The sequence below is a fragment of the Phoenix dactylifera genome, chromosome 10, assembly GCF_051530095.1.
Source record: "Phoenix dactylifera cultivar Ajwa chromosome 10, Ajwa_hap1_PhDact_Kaust_v1.1, whole genome shotgun sequence".
In the NCBI taxonomy this organism is placed as follows: domain Eukaryota; kingdom Viridiplantae; phylum Streptophyta; class Magnoliopsida; order Arecales; family Arecaceae; genus Phoenix; species Phoenix dactylifera.
The window spans coordinates 14053672-14069860 of record NC_143199.1 but is presented as its reverse complement, the minus strand read 5'-3'; the positions used below and the strand labels follow the sequence as shown (position 1 = coordinate 14069860).

Sequence of the window (16189 nt, the reverse complement as noted above, 5' to 3'; positions counted from 1 at the left end):
GCATGTTCATAGTTCTGATACTTCTTCTTCTTCATCCGGCATACTCGAGCCATATGACCGAGTTTCCCACAATTGTAGCAAATCGGCTTCCAATCATTCTTATTGATATGGTGTTTTGGCTTCATAGGTTTTCTTTTGTTTCTAGGTCCACCCTTTTTCAAATTTGGAGTTCTTGAACTTATGGGTCTTATTTTGGCTTTCTACAAAGTTCACCTTGGTTAGAAGCTCAGAAATTAATGAGTTGCTCATTATCTTTCTCAAGGTGTTGTTCTTGGATCCTAATGGCAGACAATAGAGTTTTCATTGTCATATCCTCGGTTTTATGTTTCAGGGATAACCCAAAGTCTTTCCAAGAAGGTGGGAGCTTGTCAATGGTACAAGCAACTTGAAGGCTCTCAGTTATTCCCATTCCCCTTAAGCCTAACTCATGATAAATCACTGTTAACTCATGGGCTTGGTCAACTACGGGCTTGGTGTCAACCATCTTATAAGACAGGAATTGACTAGCAGCATACTTGTCCATTCCGGCATCTTGGATACCATATTTCTTATTAAGATCATCCCAAATCTCCTTGGAGGTTTTAAAAGTGCAGTAGACATCAAAAAGGGGATCAGTAAGATAGGACAGAATCCTTCCCCTACACAGGTAGTCTTTCTTCTTAAATTCCTCCAAATTACAAGTTCTAGCTGGTTCATTTTCTTCCTCATTTGGAGGAGAGTCAAAGATTATGGAAAATAACCCAAGTGTGGTTAAGAAGATTTCCATCTTCTGTCTCCAACGCTTAAAGTTATTTCCATTAAATTTTTCAGGAGGAACCGGGTCACTTGCATTGGCCATTGGGGTAACTCTAAGTACTAGCCTATTATATGTAGGAAGAAATCTACTTCAAGAATGTTGGGAATATACTGTCCCAGAAAATTTTAAATCTATAATACTCTACTTCAATAAATAATAGGCAGAAATAGGCTTAGAGAAAATAAATAGAGAAAGTGGAAAAATGGAACCCGAGATGCTGAGGCGTGGTATGTTGGTCACTTTCCTTGGTATGCGAGGTCGGTTGCGAAGAGGTGCTATCGAGGAAGCGACGTGGCTCCTCGTGCTAAGGGTGCGAAGCACGACTCATGCGCCTCTTGGCTCATCGCACCTGTTGTCCGACCTCGGCTCCTCTGGGCTCATTGCACCTGTGGTCCGACCTCAACCTCGGCACCTCGGACGAGCACAGGCACAAGGAACCTCAGACGAGCAGGGCCTCAGTCTCTTGGACGACCTCAGCTCTGGGTCGCACAAGTGCAAGGAACCTCGGACGAGCAGGGCCGAGCGAGCACAGGCTCAAGCGCAAAGACCGTCGGGTCGGACGAGCACAGGCACAGAACCGAGCCTTCACGTAAATAAATCCTCCATATGAGAGATTTAAAAAAGAAGGGAACAGAGATTCGAACCACCTACCTCAAGCACCTCAAGCGGGCACACCAACCATCCACACCACACTCCCTTCTTAACATATATACATAATATATATGTTTTAAGTATGAAAACTTTTAATTATTATTTAATAAAAATCTAACAAAGATAGCAACGATGCCGTAGTGCTTGTCAATGAGGTGGAGGGCGTCGGGATCTTGATCTTGATGACGGAACAAGGGAAAGAAAAAAAAGAATTTTTATGCGATGCCCTACGAGAAATTCGGAGGAGCAAGTGGTTGGACCTTCAGTACAATCAGAGAGGTGGAAGTTCTTCTCCACTTCTTTTATGATCGGTCAACCAGGAACAAACAATCTTGATTGCCGGTTAATGAGTCTCGTCTCTTCAGGCCGACCATTAATCCAAAAATTTAGATTTTCATTAATCCAAAAGTTTGGGCTCTTACATAAAGCCTTCCCTTTGTACCCCTGCAAGCACGCTATTTGAACGTCGAGAGGACTTTGGGGCCATCTCTGAAATAATGGCAGTCGTGATGTTCAGAGTTCTGGCGACTGTTAGTACACGTAGGAGATCCTGCTGGTACTGTATGGTATATAGTACGTACATAGGTAATCATAGTTAGATAAATAAAGATCGTTTTGGATATCAACTAAGATAATTGTAGAGAAAATGTGCCATATAGGGGCTCAATTTATAATCAAAATATTTTCTTGAACTATTAACATGCCCCATGCAATGAGGAATTTGCCCTTACAGAAATCTTTCTTATGCCATATGGTATGCCAACAATTAATCAAAGAAATAGTTTTAATGGTAGACCTAGAATTTGCAGCACGGAGTAGAGATTGATGCATTCTATTAATTGCTCTGATCCATTGGAGGAGAGATTTAATAAAGCAAATTCTTCAATTTACTTGCTTCAGCCATCTTCAAAGTAGTAAAAAAATAAAAATAATAATAAAATTTTGAATTTATTTTACTTTCATTGATTAATGATAAATAGATGCAAAATCCCTTTATTTATAATAGTAAAGTTAATCTCCTTAATTAAATATAACTAGATTCCTCTTTTGAACAAAAAAGAATTTCTTTTAAAAATAATAAGAAAATTATATTAGAGTGAACTTATTTAAGATTTAGAGTTTTATTTCTACATCAACTTGTTTTGTTCTTGTATTGCGTAATTTTTCTTAGATTAGAAGATATCAACAATTCTAGTATGCTTGAAAAGAAAGTTTTAGTTTGAGAGACCTATTTTAAGCCCTAAATTATCAAATATCTACATCAACGAGTTACAAACAAGTCTCTACTAATAATGGTTGCACACCCTTGTAGTACTAGTGTGATCTTTGCACATGTCAGAAATGGCTGTCCTATGAGAAATTTTGCCTAGTCACAATTTTGTGATCGAGTCCTGGATGCGGATGGATCATGCTCCAAAACTCCATTTGGATCCCCTTGAAGTGACCAAACTGGTCCGTAACAGATTTGACAATCCTCTTGTATCATGGTCTCTTAACTTGGAAATGAATAAGACACCTAGAATCTCATTTTTTGGCAAGGAAAAGGCTATGGACATGGTACAAAGAATGGGCAAATATGAGTAGAAGAGCTCCATTTCTTATGCCCAGCTCACAAAAAGGGAGAGTGATGAAGAGTTTTATACTGGATTATAATTCTTAAAACTATGGTGATGATATACTTAAGAAAATAGTAAAGATACTAATAGACGGCCTACCTCTTGCATCTGTCAGTATAAGAATTCTTCCACATAAATGAAACGTGTGAGTTTATAAAATAGGGACTAATTAGAAGTCAATGACCGAATAGTGTGCTATATAGTACACCAATATGATATTTTTGATGGTTGTGTCAAATGACATATATTAAATTCTGACTTTTACCGAGGTTCTGGAGTTAAGGGGTATTGGTAGAGTACCACCCCCATGTAGTTTATCACCAACAGGCCTCCTCGTATGTATGTGTATATCTCTCTGTTATGGTAGGTTATCAATCTACCCATTTTTCATTAGACAAAAAGTACCCTTACTTTTTATAACTTTTAAGAGCACTTTATGTCTTTTTACAATCTCACATTTACTCACCCTCCTAACCCCTCCAATTAATGCTCTCTCCCTCTCTCTCTCTCATACATATACATATAAATATACATACATACATACATATATACATACATACACATACATACATACATACATACACATACATACATGCATACACATACATACATACATACACATACATACATACATACATACATACATACATACATACATACACATACATACATACACACACACATATACATACATACATACATACATACATATATAGACATACATACATACATATACATACATGCATACATATGTATGTACATACATAAATACACACACATATACACACACACACACACCTGAGAGAGAGAGAGAGGGAGAGAGAGAGCATTAATTGGGGGTTGAGAGGGTGAGTTAAGGTGAGATTATAAAAAGACATAAAGCATCCTTAAGAGTTACAAAAAATAAGGGTATTTTTTGTCCAATGAAAAATGGGTAGATTGATAACCTACCATAACAGAGAGTAGGTTATCAATCCCATATATATATATATATATAGGGGATTGATAACCTACTCTCTGTTATGGTAGGTTATCAATCTACCCATTTTTTATTGGACAAAAATGTCCTTAGTTTCTATAACTTTTAAGGGTGTTTTTTGTCTTTTCATAATTTCATATTAACTAACCCTCCCAACATGCAATTAATACTCTCTCTCTCAGAATTTTTACCGTCACGGAGAGAGAGAGAGAGTATTTGCTGCCAAAATAGAAAGAGAGAGAGTACGCATTCTCTCTCTCTCTCTCCAACAATAAAGAGAGTACACTCTTTCCATCTTGGCGGCAAATACTCTCACACTCTCTCTCTCTCCATAAAAATTCTGTTCTTATGGCAGGGGATTGAAAATCATCAGTGAGCCTCTTTTATTAGTTTCTAAGGTATCAAAATATCGGTTCTGTCCCTATTTGAATGATTCCAAAATAGAAAGAGAGAGTACACTGTAAGTATCAAATTGAATGATTCCACACAAAAAATATGCAAACATGATGGACGCTTGAATATGCAAACACGAGTTCTGTCCCTGCTTAGAGATCGTCTGTTCCAAGAGCCTCATATATCTACTCTACTTTAAAATAATCTCTCAAATATCAGAACAAAAGCTGCAACAATTATTTTTGAGATAGTTCATTTCCTCGTTTCTAGCCCTTCCGTGTCCTAAAAGCATTATTAACATACAAGAATAAGAAGACAATTTTTTTAATATGGACATGCATCAAGTAATTATAAGTTTGTAAAAAAGACTAAAAATACGTACTTGATGGGAGAATTAACAATGGATTCTTCAATATGCCTTTTTTTGTTTGGGCAATTCCTTGAATCGTGGTTTGTTCCACCACAATTCTGCACATGACATCTTCTTGGTTTCTTAGCAACCTCAACTCCTCCAACTAGTCTTTTCCCTTTCGGACGTCCCTTAGTTTTGGATGGTTCTGGATTTCGAATGAACTGACAATCATCACGATTTAATGACTCTACTAGGCAACTTTCCAATTCCAATGTTGAATCATTGCCTATTGGCATGCCTCTAATAAGGCTTATAAGTTTTTGCAACTCTTTATTAGTACATCGTGCACGCCCCTTTGGACTTGGAAGACTCTAAATGCAGAATTGCAACATGAGATTGAAATGCTTGCTCCAAGTTGTCATCTTTCTTTCTTATGATATGACTGAATTTCAATATTAATGAGCTTTCACGTCTCCATCGTATTGGATAATACTTCTCTGGGAGATGAAAATAGTTTTTTTATGGAGAGAACTCTTATAGCATGTCTGCACAAAATACCTGAGAACTCAAATTCTTTGCAGCTGCAATGAATTTCCTCATTCATTTGATCCCAAGTCACGAAACGCCCCCCATCATTCTTCGTACAATGTCTTACTGTGTATATTTCAGCTCCCATTTCAATTGCTGCATATTGATTAGACAAAACCATTTTGTTTTGTAGCAATTCAAAAGCATAAGGGGTGAAAATACTGGAGGCATGTTCTTCCATTGGCATAGATGTTTTTATGCTGGGATTGAGATATGTTTGATGCATGGCCGCTTCTTCCCCAGCTCTGTTTCTTATACTCACAACAATACCCATCTAGAAAATTGTAATGAGAATTCATTAGACAAATATTAGAATTTTAACTCAAATATTAAATTTATATGTTCGCTAAAAAAATAAATAAAGCATAGTCTAATTTACCTGCTCAACAAAATCCTTTAGACTTGTTCTTGCATTCAAAAATGCTTTCAAGAATGAATTTATAGATTCTGAACGTCCAGTTGTTGTCATTCCGGCAAAAAAGAAATCTCGTAAATATGGTAGCGCCCAACATGCTCGATGAGAAAACAATAAACCAATGTGTCTATCTGAAGCAAGTCCAAATTGATAAACCATATTATCCCATTGCTTTTCAAAATATTCAATACTCTCCAAATGATACAGTCTATAGAACTCAGCCTTGAAATCATTATATCGCCCACCTAAAATAAAAGAGAACCAAGTTGACAGCTTTGCTACTATATGCCAAATGCAAAATGCATGCTTTGTACTTGGCAACTCTATTGATATAGCCTCTGTGAGTGCAAGATCTTGGTCGGTTAAAATTGTTTGTGGGGATTTTTTATTCATAAATTGAAGAAAAGTCTGCATAAACATTTATTAAAAATTAACTTAAATAAAATTTTATGATAAATATATAGAGTCCAAATCTACCATTAGGAAAAATGTACATACCTTCAAGGCCCATGTAAATGAAGGAGCTTTTTCATCCTGCAATAAAACGCAACCAAAAAAAATTGAATTTCCATGGTTATCCAAGCCCACCCATACTCCAAGCGGCATATCGTAACGATTCAAACGATATGTTGTATCAAAGACAAGTACATCACCAAAAGTCTGATATGCTCGAACAGAGTCACCAAAAGAACAAATAATGTGTTACAGCTTCTGATTTTCATCCACTGTGAAGTCATAACAAAAGTCTGCATCTTGGTCTTTCAAACTCTTACACAACTTAAGAAGTTCTAGTGCATCATCTTCTAGTCCTTGATAACTTTGAGAGTGAATTAAGTTTCTAACATCCCGATCTGTAAATGGTAAATTACCTGGTTCCAATCCCTTTTCCAATTCAAGAACCCTCATTATGATTTTTATTCAACAACCAGCTTTTGATAATATTTTAATACGCTGTTGATCAATGACATCTATGTCACGATATGCCGGAAGAAATCGAACCTCATTATCTTTCAATAATTCATGATTGTGAACATTATCAAATTTAGTAACTTTCCACTGACAAACCCCATCAACAATGTCTTTTGATATTATCATTTTTGCCCCACAGCCACATCTTGAAGATTTTCTATTTCTTTGTCGTTCAACTTCAAACACTTTGCTTGGCTGAGCTTTACCAGCACGATGACAAACAAGTTCCCTCCAATAGACTCCCAACGGATGATTTTTACCTCCTAAAAGATAATTCCGCCTTATTGAAAAACCATTCTTTCTAGCAAAGTTAGAATACCACATATAGGCATCATTATCACTATTGAATGACTGTTTGGCATATGGAAAAATACTAGTGTCACCATCTTCACATACAGAGTTTTCAATTTCAAATTGATCATATGAATATAAGGGCTCACTGCAAGTAGATCTAGTACTTTCCTCATGTCTTTCTTGTAAAAGATAACACTCAGTACTTTCACATGGACATATTCGCTTTGACCGACCTCCACTAGTGTCAATAAATGGAATTGTTGACATCTAATTGAAAAAACATATCATAAGTATGAAGTAGTCATCTGACACACATAGTGTAACATGCATTATAAGGTCTTAGCAAAAAAAAATTGAGCAATAGGCATTTTGAGAAATAAAAGGTATATTGCAACGGATGAGTTGATACCTTAGAAACTAATAAAAGAGGCTCACCAATGATTTTCAATCCCCTGCCGTAAGAACAGAACCCCCTGCCATAAGAACAGAATTTTTATGGAGAGAGAGAGAGAGTGTGTGAGAGTATTTGCCGCCAAGATGGAAAGAGCGTACTCTCTTTATTGTTGGAGAGAGAGAGAGAGAGAATGCGTACTCTCTCTCTCTTTCTATTTTGGCGGCAAATACTCTCTCTCTCCGTGACGGTAAGAATTCTGAGAGAGAGAGAGTATTAATTGCACGTTGGGAGGGTTAGTTAATATGAAATTATGAAAAGACAAAAAACACCCTTAAAAGTTATAGAAACTAAGGACATTTTTGTCTAATAAAAAATGGGTAGATTGATAACCTACCATAACAGAGAGTAGGTTATCAATCCCTATATATATATATATATATATATATATATATATATATATATATATATATATATATATATATATATATTTTCATACTCCTAAGGACATACTTGAAGAAGAAGGGTCTAGAATGAGCTAGAAAATTTAACACTACTAACTCATAATTTGTAGAAACTTACAAAATAGATTATTTCAAATGAGATGCAATTTGCACTACATATACACTACAGCAAAGGTAGGGAATAACGACATATAGATGCCGATGCTAGGTAGAAGCGTTGGCACCTTTAGCTTCGGCGCCAAAATTTGTCGATACTTTAAAGTAGCATCGACAACCATAAAATTACGACGACGCTAAGAAGCGTCGTGTAAAGTGTTGGCAAAAAAAAATTTCATCCTGATATTACCGACGCTTTAGAAATTGTCAGCAATGAAATTATCAGCGTTTATAAGCATTGGTATATGCATTATATAGCATCAAAAAAGACAAATTTTTTTTATTGATATATATAATCTAAATGGATTATGTGAATATAATAAACTATAAAATAATATTTAATAAATATTAAGTTGGCGAATATGTGTTATATATCTATTTGGATCATGTAAATTGATGTCTAGATAACAAGGCTAGCTTTAGGTTTTTCGTCATCGTTCTAGATTATTTTGCCATTACTATTTTTATTGAGACACTACAGAAAATATGTGCTTTCCCGACACTTTTTCCCCAACGCTTGTAAAATATGTGCTATCCCGACACTTTTTCCCCGACGCCGGGGGCAAGCGTCGGGAGATTTTTGTTGAGCGCCAAGATTTACCGACGCTTTTAAAAAGCATCGATAAATCTAGGCAATCGACGATGCTTTTTAAGCGTCGACGAAAGCCCTTCACAACCGCTCGCCCCCCTCTCCTTATACTCTGTCGATCGATGCCCTAGCCGCCCCTATTCTGTCTCTGATCCACATCTGCCCCACGCCGCATTCTTCCTTCTTCCCTCTTTGGCCGCGGTGGATTTGGCTTCGAACGCTCGGACGCGATGAAGGTGACCGTTGTCTCTCGCAACGGCAGAGAAGTCATCAAGGGCGAGATCGATCTCAAGGATTCGGTGTGCCCCTTTCCTTTTCTCTCTTTGTTTCCAGAAATGTTTTGATTTTTATGTTCTCTCGGTTAATCTTAGGTCCAACAAAGTTTAGATTTTTTGTGTTCTATACTTCTAGTCTTTTAAGTGCATCCATGTCGCTTGTTGAAATTACCCTGTGGATCTAAAATTTATTGTGGATGAATGCAATTAAAATTCTATCTTGGGACAGTTGAAATATGTTTCTGATGAGTATAAAAACTGAGAAAACTTGTTCTATGATGTGTTTGCAGGCCACCGTGAGCGATCTACAGGATGTCATTCATGCTTGAAGTAAGTAATCGAGAGGATCTTTGACTGTTACGATTTTTCTTTGTAACGATTTTCTGCTCTAAATGACGCTGAAGGCTCTTAAAGAACAGAATCATCCTTATTTTGATGAATGTAGTGAATGCCATGAACAGGCCCTTATAATTTTTTTTTTAAAAAATTCGAGGCTTTTAGCGACGCTTTTAAGCGTCGCTAAAAATCAACCTTTTACGACGCTTTTCCAAAGTATCGGAAAAATTTTTTCCCATTCAAGTATCGCCGACGCTTTGGCGACGCTTTTTTTTGTTTTAGCCGACGTCGGTAAAGATCTTAAAAAGCGTCGCTAATATTTTTTTTCTTTTTTGTAGCTAGAGGAACATTCTTAAGATTTATTATCATCGGGCTGATTATCTTTTTTTTTTTTTCTTTCCTAAATTCCATTTATATTTCTCTTATTCTATAATAAACAATTTCAAAGATATGTACTATATTTAGAAGTCATATAATCGAAATAAAAGACTATTTATTTGCATCTCATTTATTGAGAATTGATGGTTAGCCATAAAATGTTCGAGAAGTACTTTATTGGCATTCTTTTATCCCAGGACTAGCTACTCCGTTCTTTTGCATCTATTTCATGTTTATTCTGCCTTTGTGAGCTTACCAGAAAATATTAAATTGATTATTATTTAAGAAATTTATGATGTCAAATTTACATTTTAAATTCAAATCTTTGTCTTACCTCGAGAAAGCATTTTTTTTATGTTATCATAGCATAAGAAACGTATCAGGTTGATAGCAATTTCGACAAATAATTGTTTTTTTTTTGTTATGGATTGTTATGTTATAATTGCAAATAACAACCATTATAGTTATTACTATTTTTAACCTATTTCATCACATGTTATCTACCTTTATTCCCATATAACAGAATAATATTAATGATTTGATGATAAGAGTTTAATATTTAATTTATAAATATAATTTCCGTTAGATGAATTATATGATAGCATGTGATAGTATACTGGCTATGAAAATAATAATAATCTCTATTATCAAAATTAACATTTGCCATTATAGTAGCATAATATGAGTAAGTAATGACACGATAATAATATTATTTGATTATGTAACTATTTACACCATAGAATCTTTCAAAGTAGAAAAATTAATATTTGAGTATGAATTTAATTTTATAATATAAAAAAATATTGATGTCGGAAATGATAGAGGGTTAGGCAAAAGAAGAGGAAGGCCTCAATATAGAGAATAAGCAATTAAAAGATGGGAGACAATAATTAGGATCCACCACTAAATTCAAATAGAATGAAACAAATTAGCAAATTCTCAGATGTCATTCACTCTCTACCACACGGCATTATCTAAATAATACATGATTTTCATATTCTTTAATTAACAATATTCTAAAAGACAAATAACAATTATTTTCATAAGCTCTAGGAGGCTATAAATAAGCTTAGAAATAATAAGAGATATGTTCCACATTTGTGAAATAATAGAAGCTTAATAATGCCTGAAATATTATGAATGCTTCACAACCAATAATTGTTAATAGCATAATCAATATTTGACTACAATTTTAATTGTTGACTGAATCATAAACTACCACAATATGGGCTGAACTAAAATAAGTTGAGTCAATATAACTGATGTTTAATGTAAAAGCCAGTACGATATTATAATGGACAATACTACAATTTGAGAGCTTTTAAACTACGTTATGCAATACATAGAAGTATTTAACCAAAATAATTATTTTAATTATGATTTAATTAATTCTAGCAACCATATGTTACAGTGGGTATTGTTAAATTAAGTTTTACTGTTGCAGGACAAATATTGTTCTATTTTTATAATATTAATATAATTGAATAAAGATTTATTGTTATTGTCTAAAAAAGAATGTTACCAATATATTTATATCTATATTTATAATTATATATTTATATATATATATATATATATATATATATATATATATATATATATATGTATATATATATATATTTCATTCTAAGAAATCCTAATGGGCACATGCAGCCTACACTATAGTACCAAGCTAGCGTGAAGCATGCCAGATCTCACAAACCGTTATAACAGACCGTTAACGGCCGTTAGCCAGCAGGCTGGTGCACTCCCAAGGCCGGAGAAAGAGCGAGCGCAATAGTATCTCCGTTCAACAGTTCGATTTGAAAGCCAAATCCATGCATTAAATAGCCCTTGAGGGTTGTAGAAGATACTAATGATGGAGTCTGCCGCCTTTCATTCTCCTCCCCCTTTCCGCGTTCTTTGTCCCTACCCCTCACCGACCCCAATACCACGATCTCAATAACATCTTCGGTATTATGCATCCCCTTGTTCGCGGCGTCTTCTCCTCACAAGCCCCAAGGCATCGCCTCGCTTCTCGTCCGCATTCTCCCTTCTCCTCCCTTGCCGACCTTTGGGCCTCCCACCCTCAAACATGGCCGCTTTGAACCCAAACGCGCCGCTCTACATCCCATCTCTCCACCTCCTTTCATTGGGCGGCTACTATTCTCCTCTTCCTCTCCCTCACCAACCTCCGTTGCCTCCCTTCTATTTCCAGTACAACCAAACTCCATACCCAAACGATGTCTTCTATACCTCTTCTCTGCCTCCTTACACGCAGGACCTTTGCTATTGTATCTCCCCTTCGACCTCTTACGGTTGTTGCTATAGAAAGGAGTTTACTTACTTTCAGATTCCCCAAGCTTGCCCAGAGAGGCCACACGCACTCCCACTCCCTGTCCCTGTCCCTGTCCCTCCCCCTCCTTGTGGCCTCGATCAGCCACGGGCTTCTCTAGCTCTCATAAGCGAGGAGACGAACAAACATAAGCCCCAGGACGACGTCGTCTCCGAGACCCAACTGAAGCAAGGAGTCAAAGAGGGAGTGGTGGGAAGGGAAGGTGATAAGGGTGTCACGGGTTCGAAGGGGTTTAGAGGCTCTGGGAGTGGTTCTTTTAGGGGGGAGAGAGTGTATGCACAGAAGCCAGTGCGACGCCAGGGGGGGCTCCCGCCTCTCCTTCGCCGGAGAAAGCTCACCGGCGACTTCGAGTTCAAGAAGGTGGAGACCGGCGCTGGAGACTCAATACGTGAGGCCAAGACTACAGTCATGATAAAGAATCTCCCCAATAAGTTCACGTACTTGAGTCCTATATATGACCTTCTCCTTATCTAGTACAAAATCTTTTTTCTTTGGTTGTCTTCTCTCGCTTATATTTCCACTCTCTTTGGCAGCACGGAGAAGCTCCTGGCCATACTCGATCAGCACTGCCTAGAAGAGAATAAGAAGGTTCTCTCTTTAAAAAGAGAGGAGGAAGCATCTGATGTGAAACTGGGAGATGCTGAGGTAGTCACGACCCTATCCGAGTTCGACTTCTTATATCTTCCCATAGACTTCAGGTAATTAAACATTTCTCCGTCGCTCGTCTCCACACATTAATAAATATGTGCATGACATTAGTCAGGGTTTCTTTCGACAAGTCTATGGGAAATTCCCTCCTTTTCCTCCTTGTTTCCATTTTGGTTTTACTTGCCTATATTTATGGAGGGTATGTTGGATGGATGGCATCAGGAGCGGCAGTAATTTGGGCTACGCCTTCGTGAACTTCTCAAGCTCAATTGCAGCCCGGAGGCTGCACGACTATCTGCATGACTTTGAATGGAAATGCTTCGGATCTCGCAAGATATGCGAGGTTACCTACGCCAGGATCCAGGTAGACATCATACATTCGGGTCCCAAATTTTATTATCTACTCGAAGTTCGTTATTAACTTTCTATATCGTTTTTTTCTCCTTAATTCTTTGATAGAAGGGACGGAAATCCAGCCATCCGTGCTTCAGTTATGGGTTCTAATAGGATGGATGAATTCTAACTACTGTTGTTTTATTTAATCACATATTTATATGTTATTTTCTAATTTCCGTACCTGGGTCATATGGTACCAGAGGAATGGTTTAGTATCGGGCTCACGTTCTGAGCTATGTTCAAGGACGATGAACCTCTTTGGTCTATATTATATTTTTGTTATACTTAACATCTGTATATTTTTGTAAGGGGAAGGGATAAGAAATAATGTAGTAGGCTTGATGAAGCTAACTTCTACAGTCTAATATCATAAACTTTCATCAATTCTTGAAACTAGGGCTTACAGGATCTCAAGGATCACTTCAAAAACTCTGTATTCATCTGCGAGCGTGATCAATTCCTTCCGATGTGCTTCCAGCCATGCCGCAATGGCTTTAATCAAGCAGAGCCGGAGTATGTTTGTAGGCGGATTCACGTTGCATCCCAGGCTATGGAATGAGCAGAGGGAGGACTTCATAATATGGTCTTCAGTACAGTATTTTTTTTATGACCTCTTTGTAATCTTTTAAGTTTTTTTAGACTTTTTTATCTTTTGTCAGGCGAGTAGCGGTAGCGTGGAGCTGCCCGTCTTTATCTTCTGGTTTCTACTAGTACTATGTGTTCTCTCTCCTAATGTTCGCTCGGTTCTACGTGGGTGTGGTGTGTGTGGTGTGTGAGTGAAGGAACGAAATGACGTCTTTGGAAAAGAAACCGGTTAGTGCAGCCCCAAGCCCGGAGGTGCGTTCGGACATTCCTTAATGGGATGTAGGTGTGAACCAAAAGAACGTACCCTTTCTTCCCTGCAGCTGCTTTCCGCTGCGCTGCGCCGTACAAGGATGGGAGAACGTGAGAGTGGTATTAAAGAGCGGGCGGGGGGAGAGAGAGAGAGAGAGAGAGGAAATTACGGGGAGTGAAAGAGGAGCTATAAAACAGTATGGAGAAAGATGGGGGGTTTTGTTTGCTGGGTACTGAACTCGCTGTTACGTGCGACGTGATTAGATGTGACCGTGCATATCGTACATACCGTCAGGCTTGGGTCTAGAACTACTTGGCCTCTGCAAGGAGTCGTCATCCCCTCTGACCGGCTCCGTCGTTTGTTGAGCATTAAGCTTGTTGCTAGCTTGGTTGGCTTCGCGGAGACGTTGATAGCCTTGCTAATGAAAGTGTGATTGCCGTGTGCCGGGCAGAAAAGGATTATCGCTCTATTCTCCCTTTGGAGGATAATATTTATGAAAGTTTATCTTTTTTTTGGTGGTTTTCTAAAATGGGTATACAATGATGTGGAAGATAAGCGATGCTACTGTTACCTATCGGGACAATCCATGTTAACAAGATGAACTGATCAAATTTACCGTCTGGATCATTCAAAGGTTACAATGTGGAGAATTTTTTTATAATTTTAGCTTTTCATATATGGCAACAATTTGGTTGTATCGGTCGTAGTTTTATGGTATTCACGCTATTCGAGTAAATTCTGCTATTGAAAAGTATGGAAGAGGAGATTTATATTGGCTATATTGGGAAGGTATGTAACGATGTTATCTGATCGTTTCGAATGGATGATGAGTTAGGAATTTTCAGCCATCATTATTAACTTGGGAGCTTCTAGCCGGAACAGATTTATGTTAGAGGAAGAGTTTTGATTCTGTCATCGGAGGTTTGAGGTTTGGTGGATCAGGTGAACAATGCACAGTTGTAAAATAAATGAGAATTTAGGCAACTACTTCAACTGCCCAATAAAATGCAACACTAAAGACTCACGGCTCTTTATAGGACTTTTGGAGGGCTCCTCCACTATACGAGACAAAGTCTGACTTGTTGGTAATTTTCATAGAGGAGTTTTATCTACTCATGCTGTAGGTCAAGATGTTTGCTCCCGCCGTTTAGAATCTGCAGCAGCTGGCATCAACTAGTAGTAGCTGCAATCGTGGCCACGGCAGTTACCATAACTGACTCATGCTTTGTGAGAATAGGAGGATCTGGTGTAGTTGAGTCACTTTTTTGGTCTTTGGAATTCAATATTGGCTTGACACAAGCTCTATTTTGGCTCATGGAATATAGGAGCGAAGCAGTGTCAATCTTTGAGTTTGCAGTCTCAAAAGGGATTGACGCCAAGGCATTTATTTCACCATCGTTCTGAGTAGGTCTTCAGGAGGAAGGTTGATTTCGATTGTAGATTGGAGGAGATGGATCAATGTCGTGAGGCTTTAAGAGGTCGTAATGCCAAGCTCGAGGCTGAGTTGATTTAAATATCGACTTTGTGTTCTTGGTAATGATTATGGAGGCATTTATTCTTCTCTTCAATTCAAGATGTCCTAGCTGGAGATATATGATGGAATTATTTATCCTCTAGACCATTTAAAAAAGTTTCAGAGTTTTCATGATGCTTTATAGAGCCACTGATGCAGTGCTTTGCCGAGCTTTTCTAGCTACTCTTCGGAAAGTAGCTCGATTGTGGTATACCATATTGTGTCCAAACTCAATTCATTTCTTTGAATAGTTTGGCCGATTATTTGTGACGCACTTTGTTAGCAGTCATAGATAGAGGAAGTGATCAGAGTATCTATTTGCTATCAAGCAGTCGAATTGAGAGTTCCTTTGTGACTATGCCAACTATTTTAACGTTGTGACTTTGGAAGTGTGTGACCTAGATCCTTTGGTCGCTGTGTTTGCATTGAAGCATGGGATGGAAACCTCTTGATTCCTCTTCTTTCTTGAGAAGATTTCGAAAAGCCATCGGGAGCTTCTCATCCGAGCTGAAAAGAATATAATGCAGAAAAAGTTGTGATAGCTGGACGATAATCAGATGGGAACAAGTTCGGAAAGTAGAAGCATAAACGGCTCAGCAGGACAAAAATGAGCTCGAAAAAAGCAGAGGATGGGTAATCAAGATTATGTCAATCGAGGAGCCCATCTTCCAATTATGTAGCCCAAGAGAAAGTGAATTGGGCTTTTCGAAAATTTAAATATAATGCAGCGGAATAAAAACTTGATAGGTAAATATTAATTTCAGCAACTAACTAATAAGTAAATATGCAGAAAATTAATGCAAACAAATTAAAATTTTGT

The 16189-nt window shown here is 37.5% G+C and overlaps 2 protein-coding genes and 1 pseudogene across 3 annotated transcripts; 1 reads left to right on the top strand and 2 right to left on the bottom strand.

Moving 5' to 3' along the window:
• Nucleotides 1-226: 226 nt before the first annotated feature.
• LOC149752690 (uncharacterized) lies at nt 227-838 on the bottom strand. Its single transcript, XM_089925986.1, has one exon. The coding sequence runs from the start codon at nt 836-838 to the stop codon at nt 227-229; it is 612 nt and encodes a 203-aa protein (XP_089782112.1).
• Nucleotides 839-5120: 4282 nt separating this feature from the next.
• LOC103717035 (protein FAR1-RELATED SEQUENCE 11 pseudogene) lies at nt 5121-7575 on the bottom strand (annotated as a pseudogene). The gene is made up of 3 exons (XR_016396735.1): nt 6289-7575; nt 5755-6198; nt 5121-5649 (listed from the first exon to the last, which is right to left on the bottom strand). The product of XR_016396735.1 is annotated as a protein FAR1-RELATED SEQUENCE 11 pseudogene (transcript).
• A 3966-nt stretch (nt 7576-11541) lies between these two features.
• Nucleotides 11542-14274, top strand: LOC103721845 (uncharacterized). Its single transcript, XM_039119667.3, has 4 exons — nt 11542-12414; nt 12511-12675; nt 12848-12989; nt 13419-14274. Exons 1-4 carry the CDS (start codon nt 11717-11719, stop codon nt 13578-13580), a joined length of 1167 nt encoding a protein of 388 aa, XP_038975595.3. The 5' UTR covers nt 11542-11716; the 3' UTR covers nt 13581-14274.
• The last annotated feature ends 1915 nt before the right edge of the window (nt 14275-16189 follow it).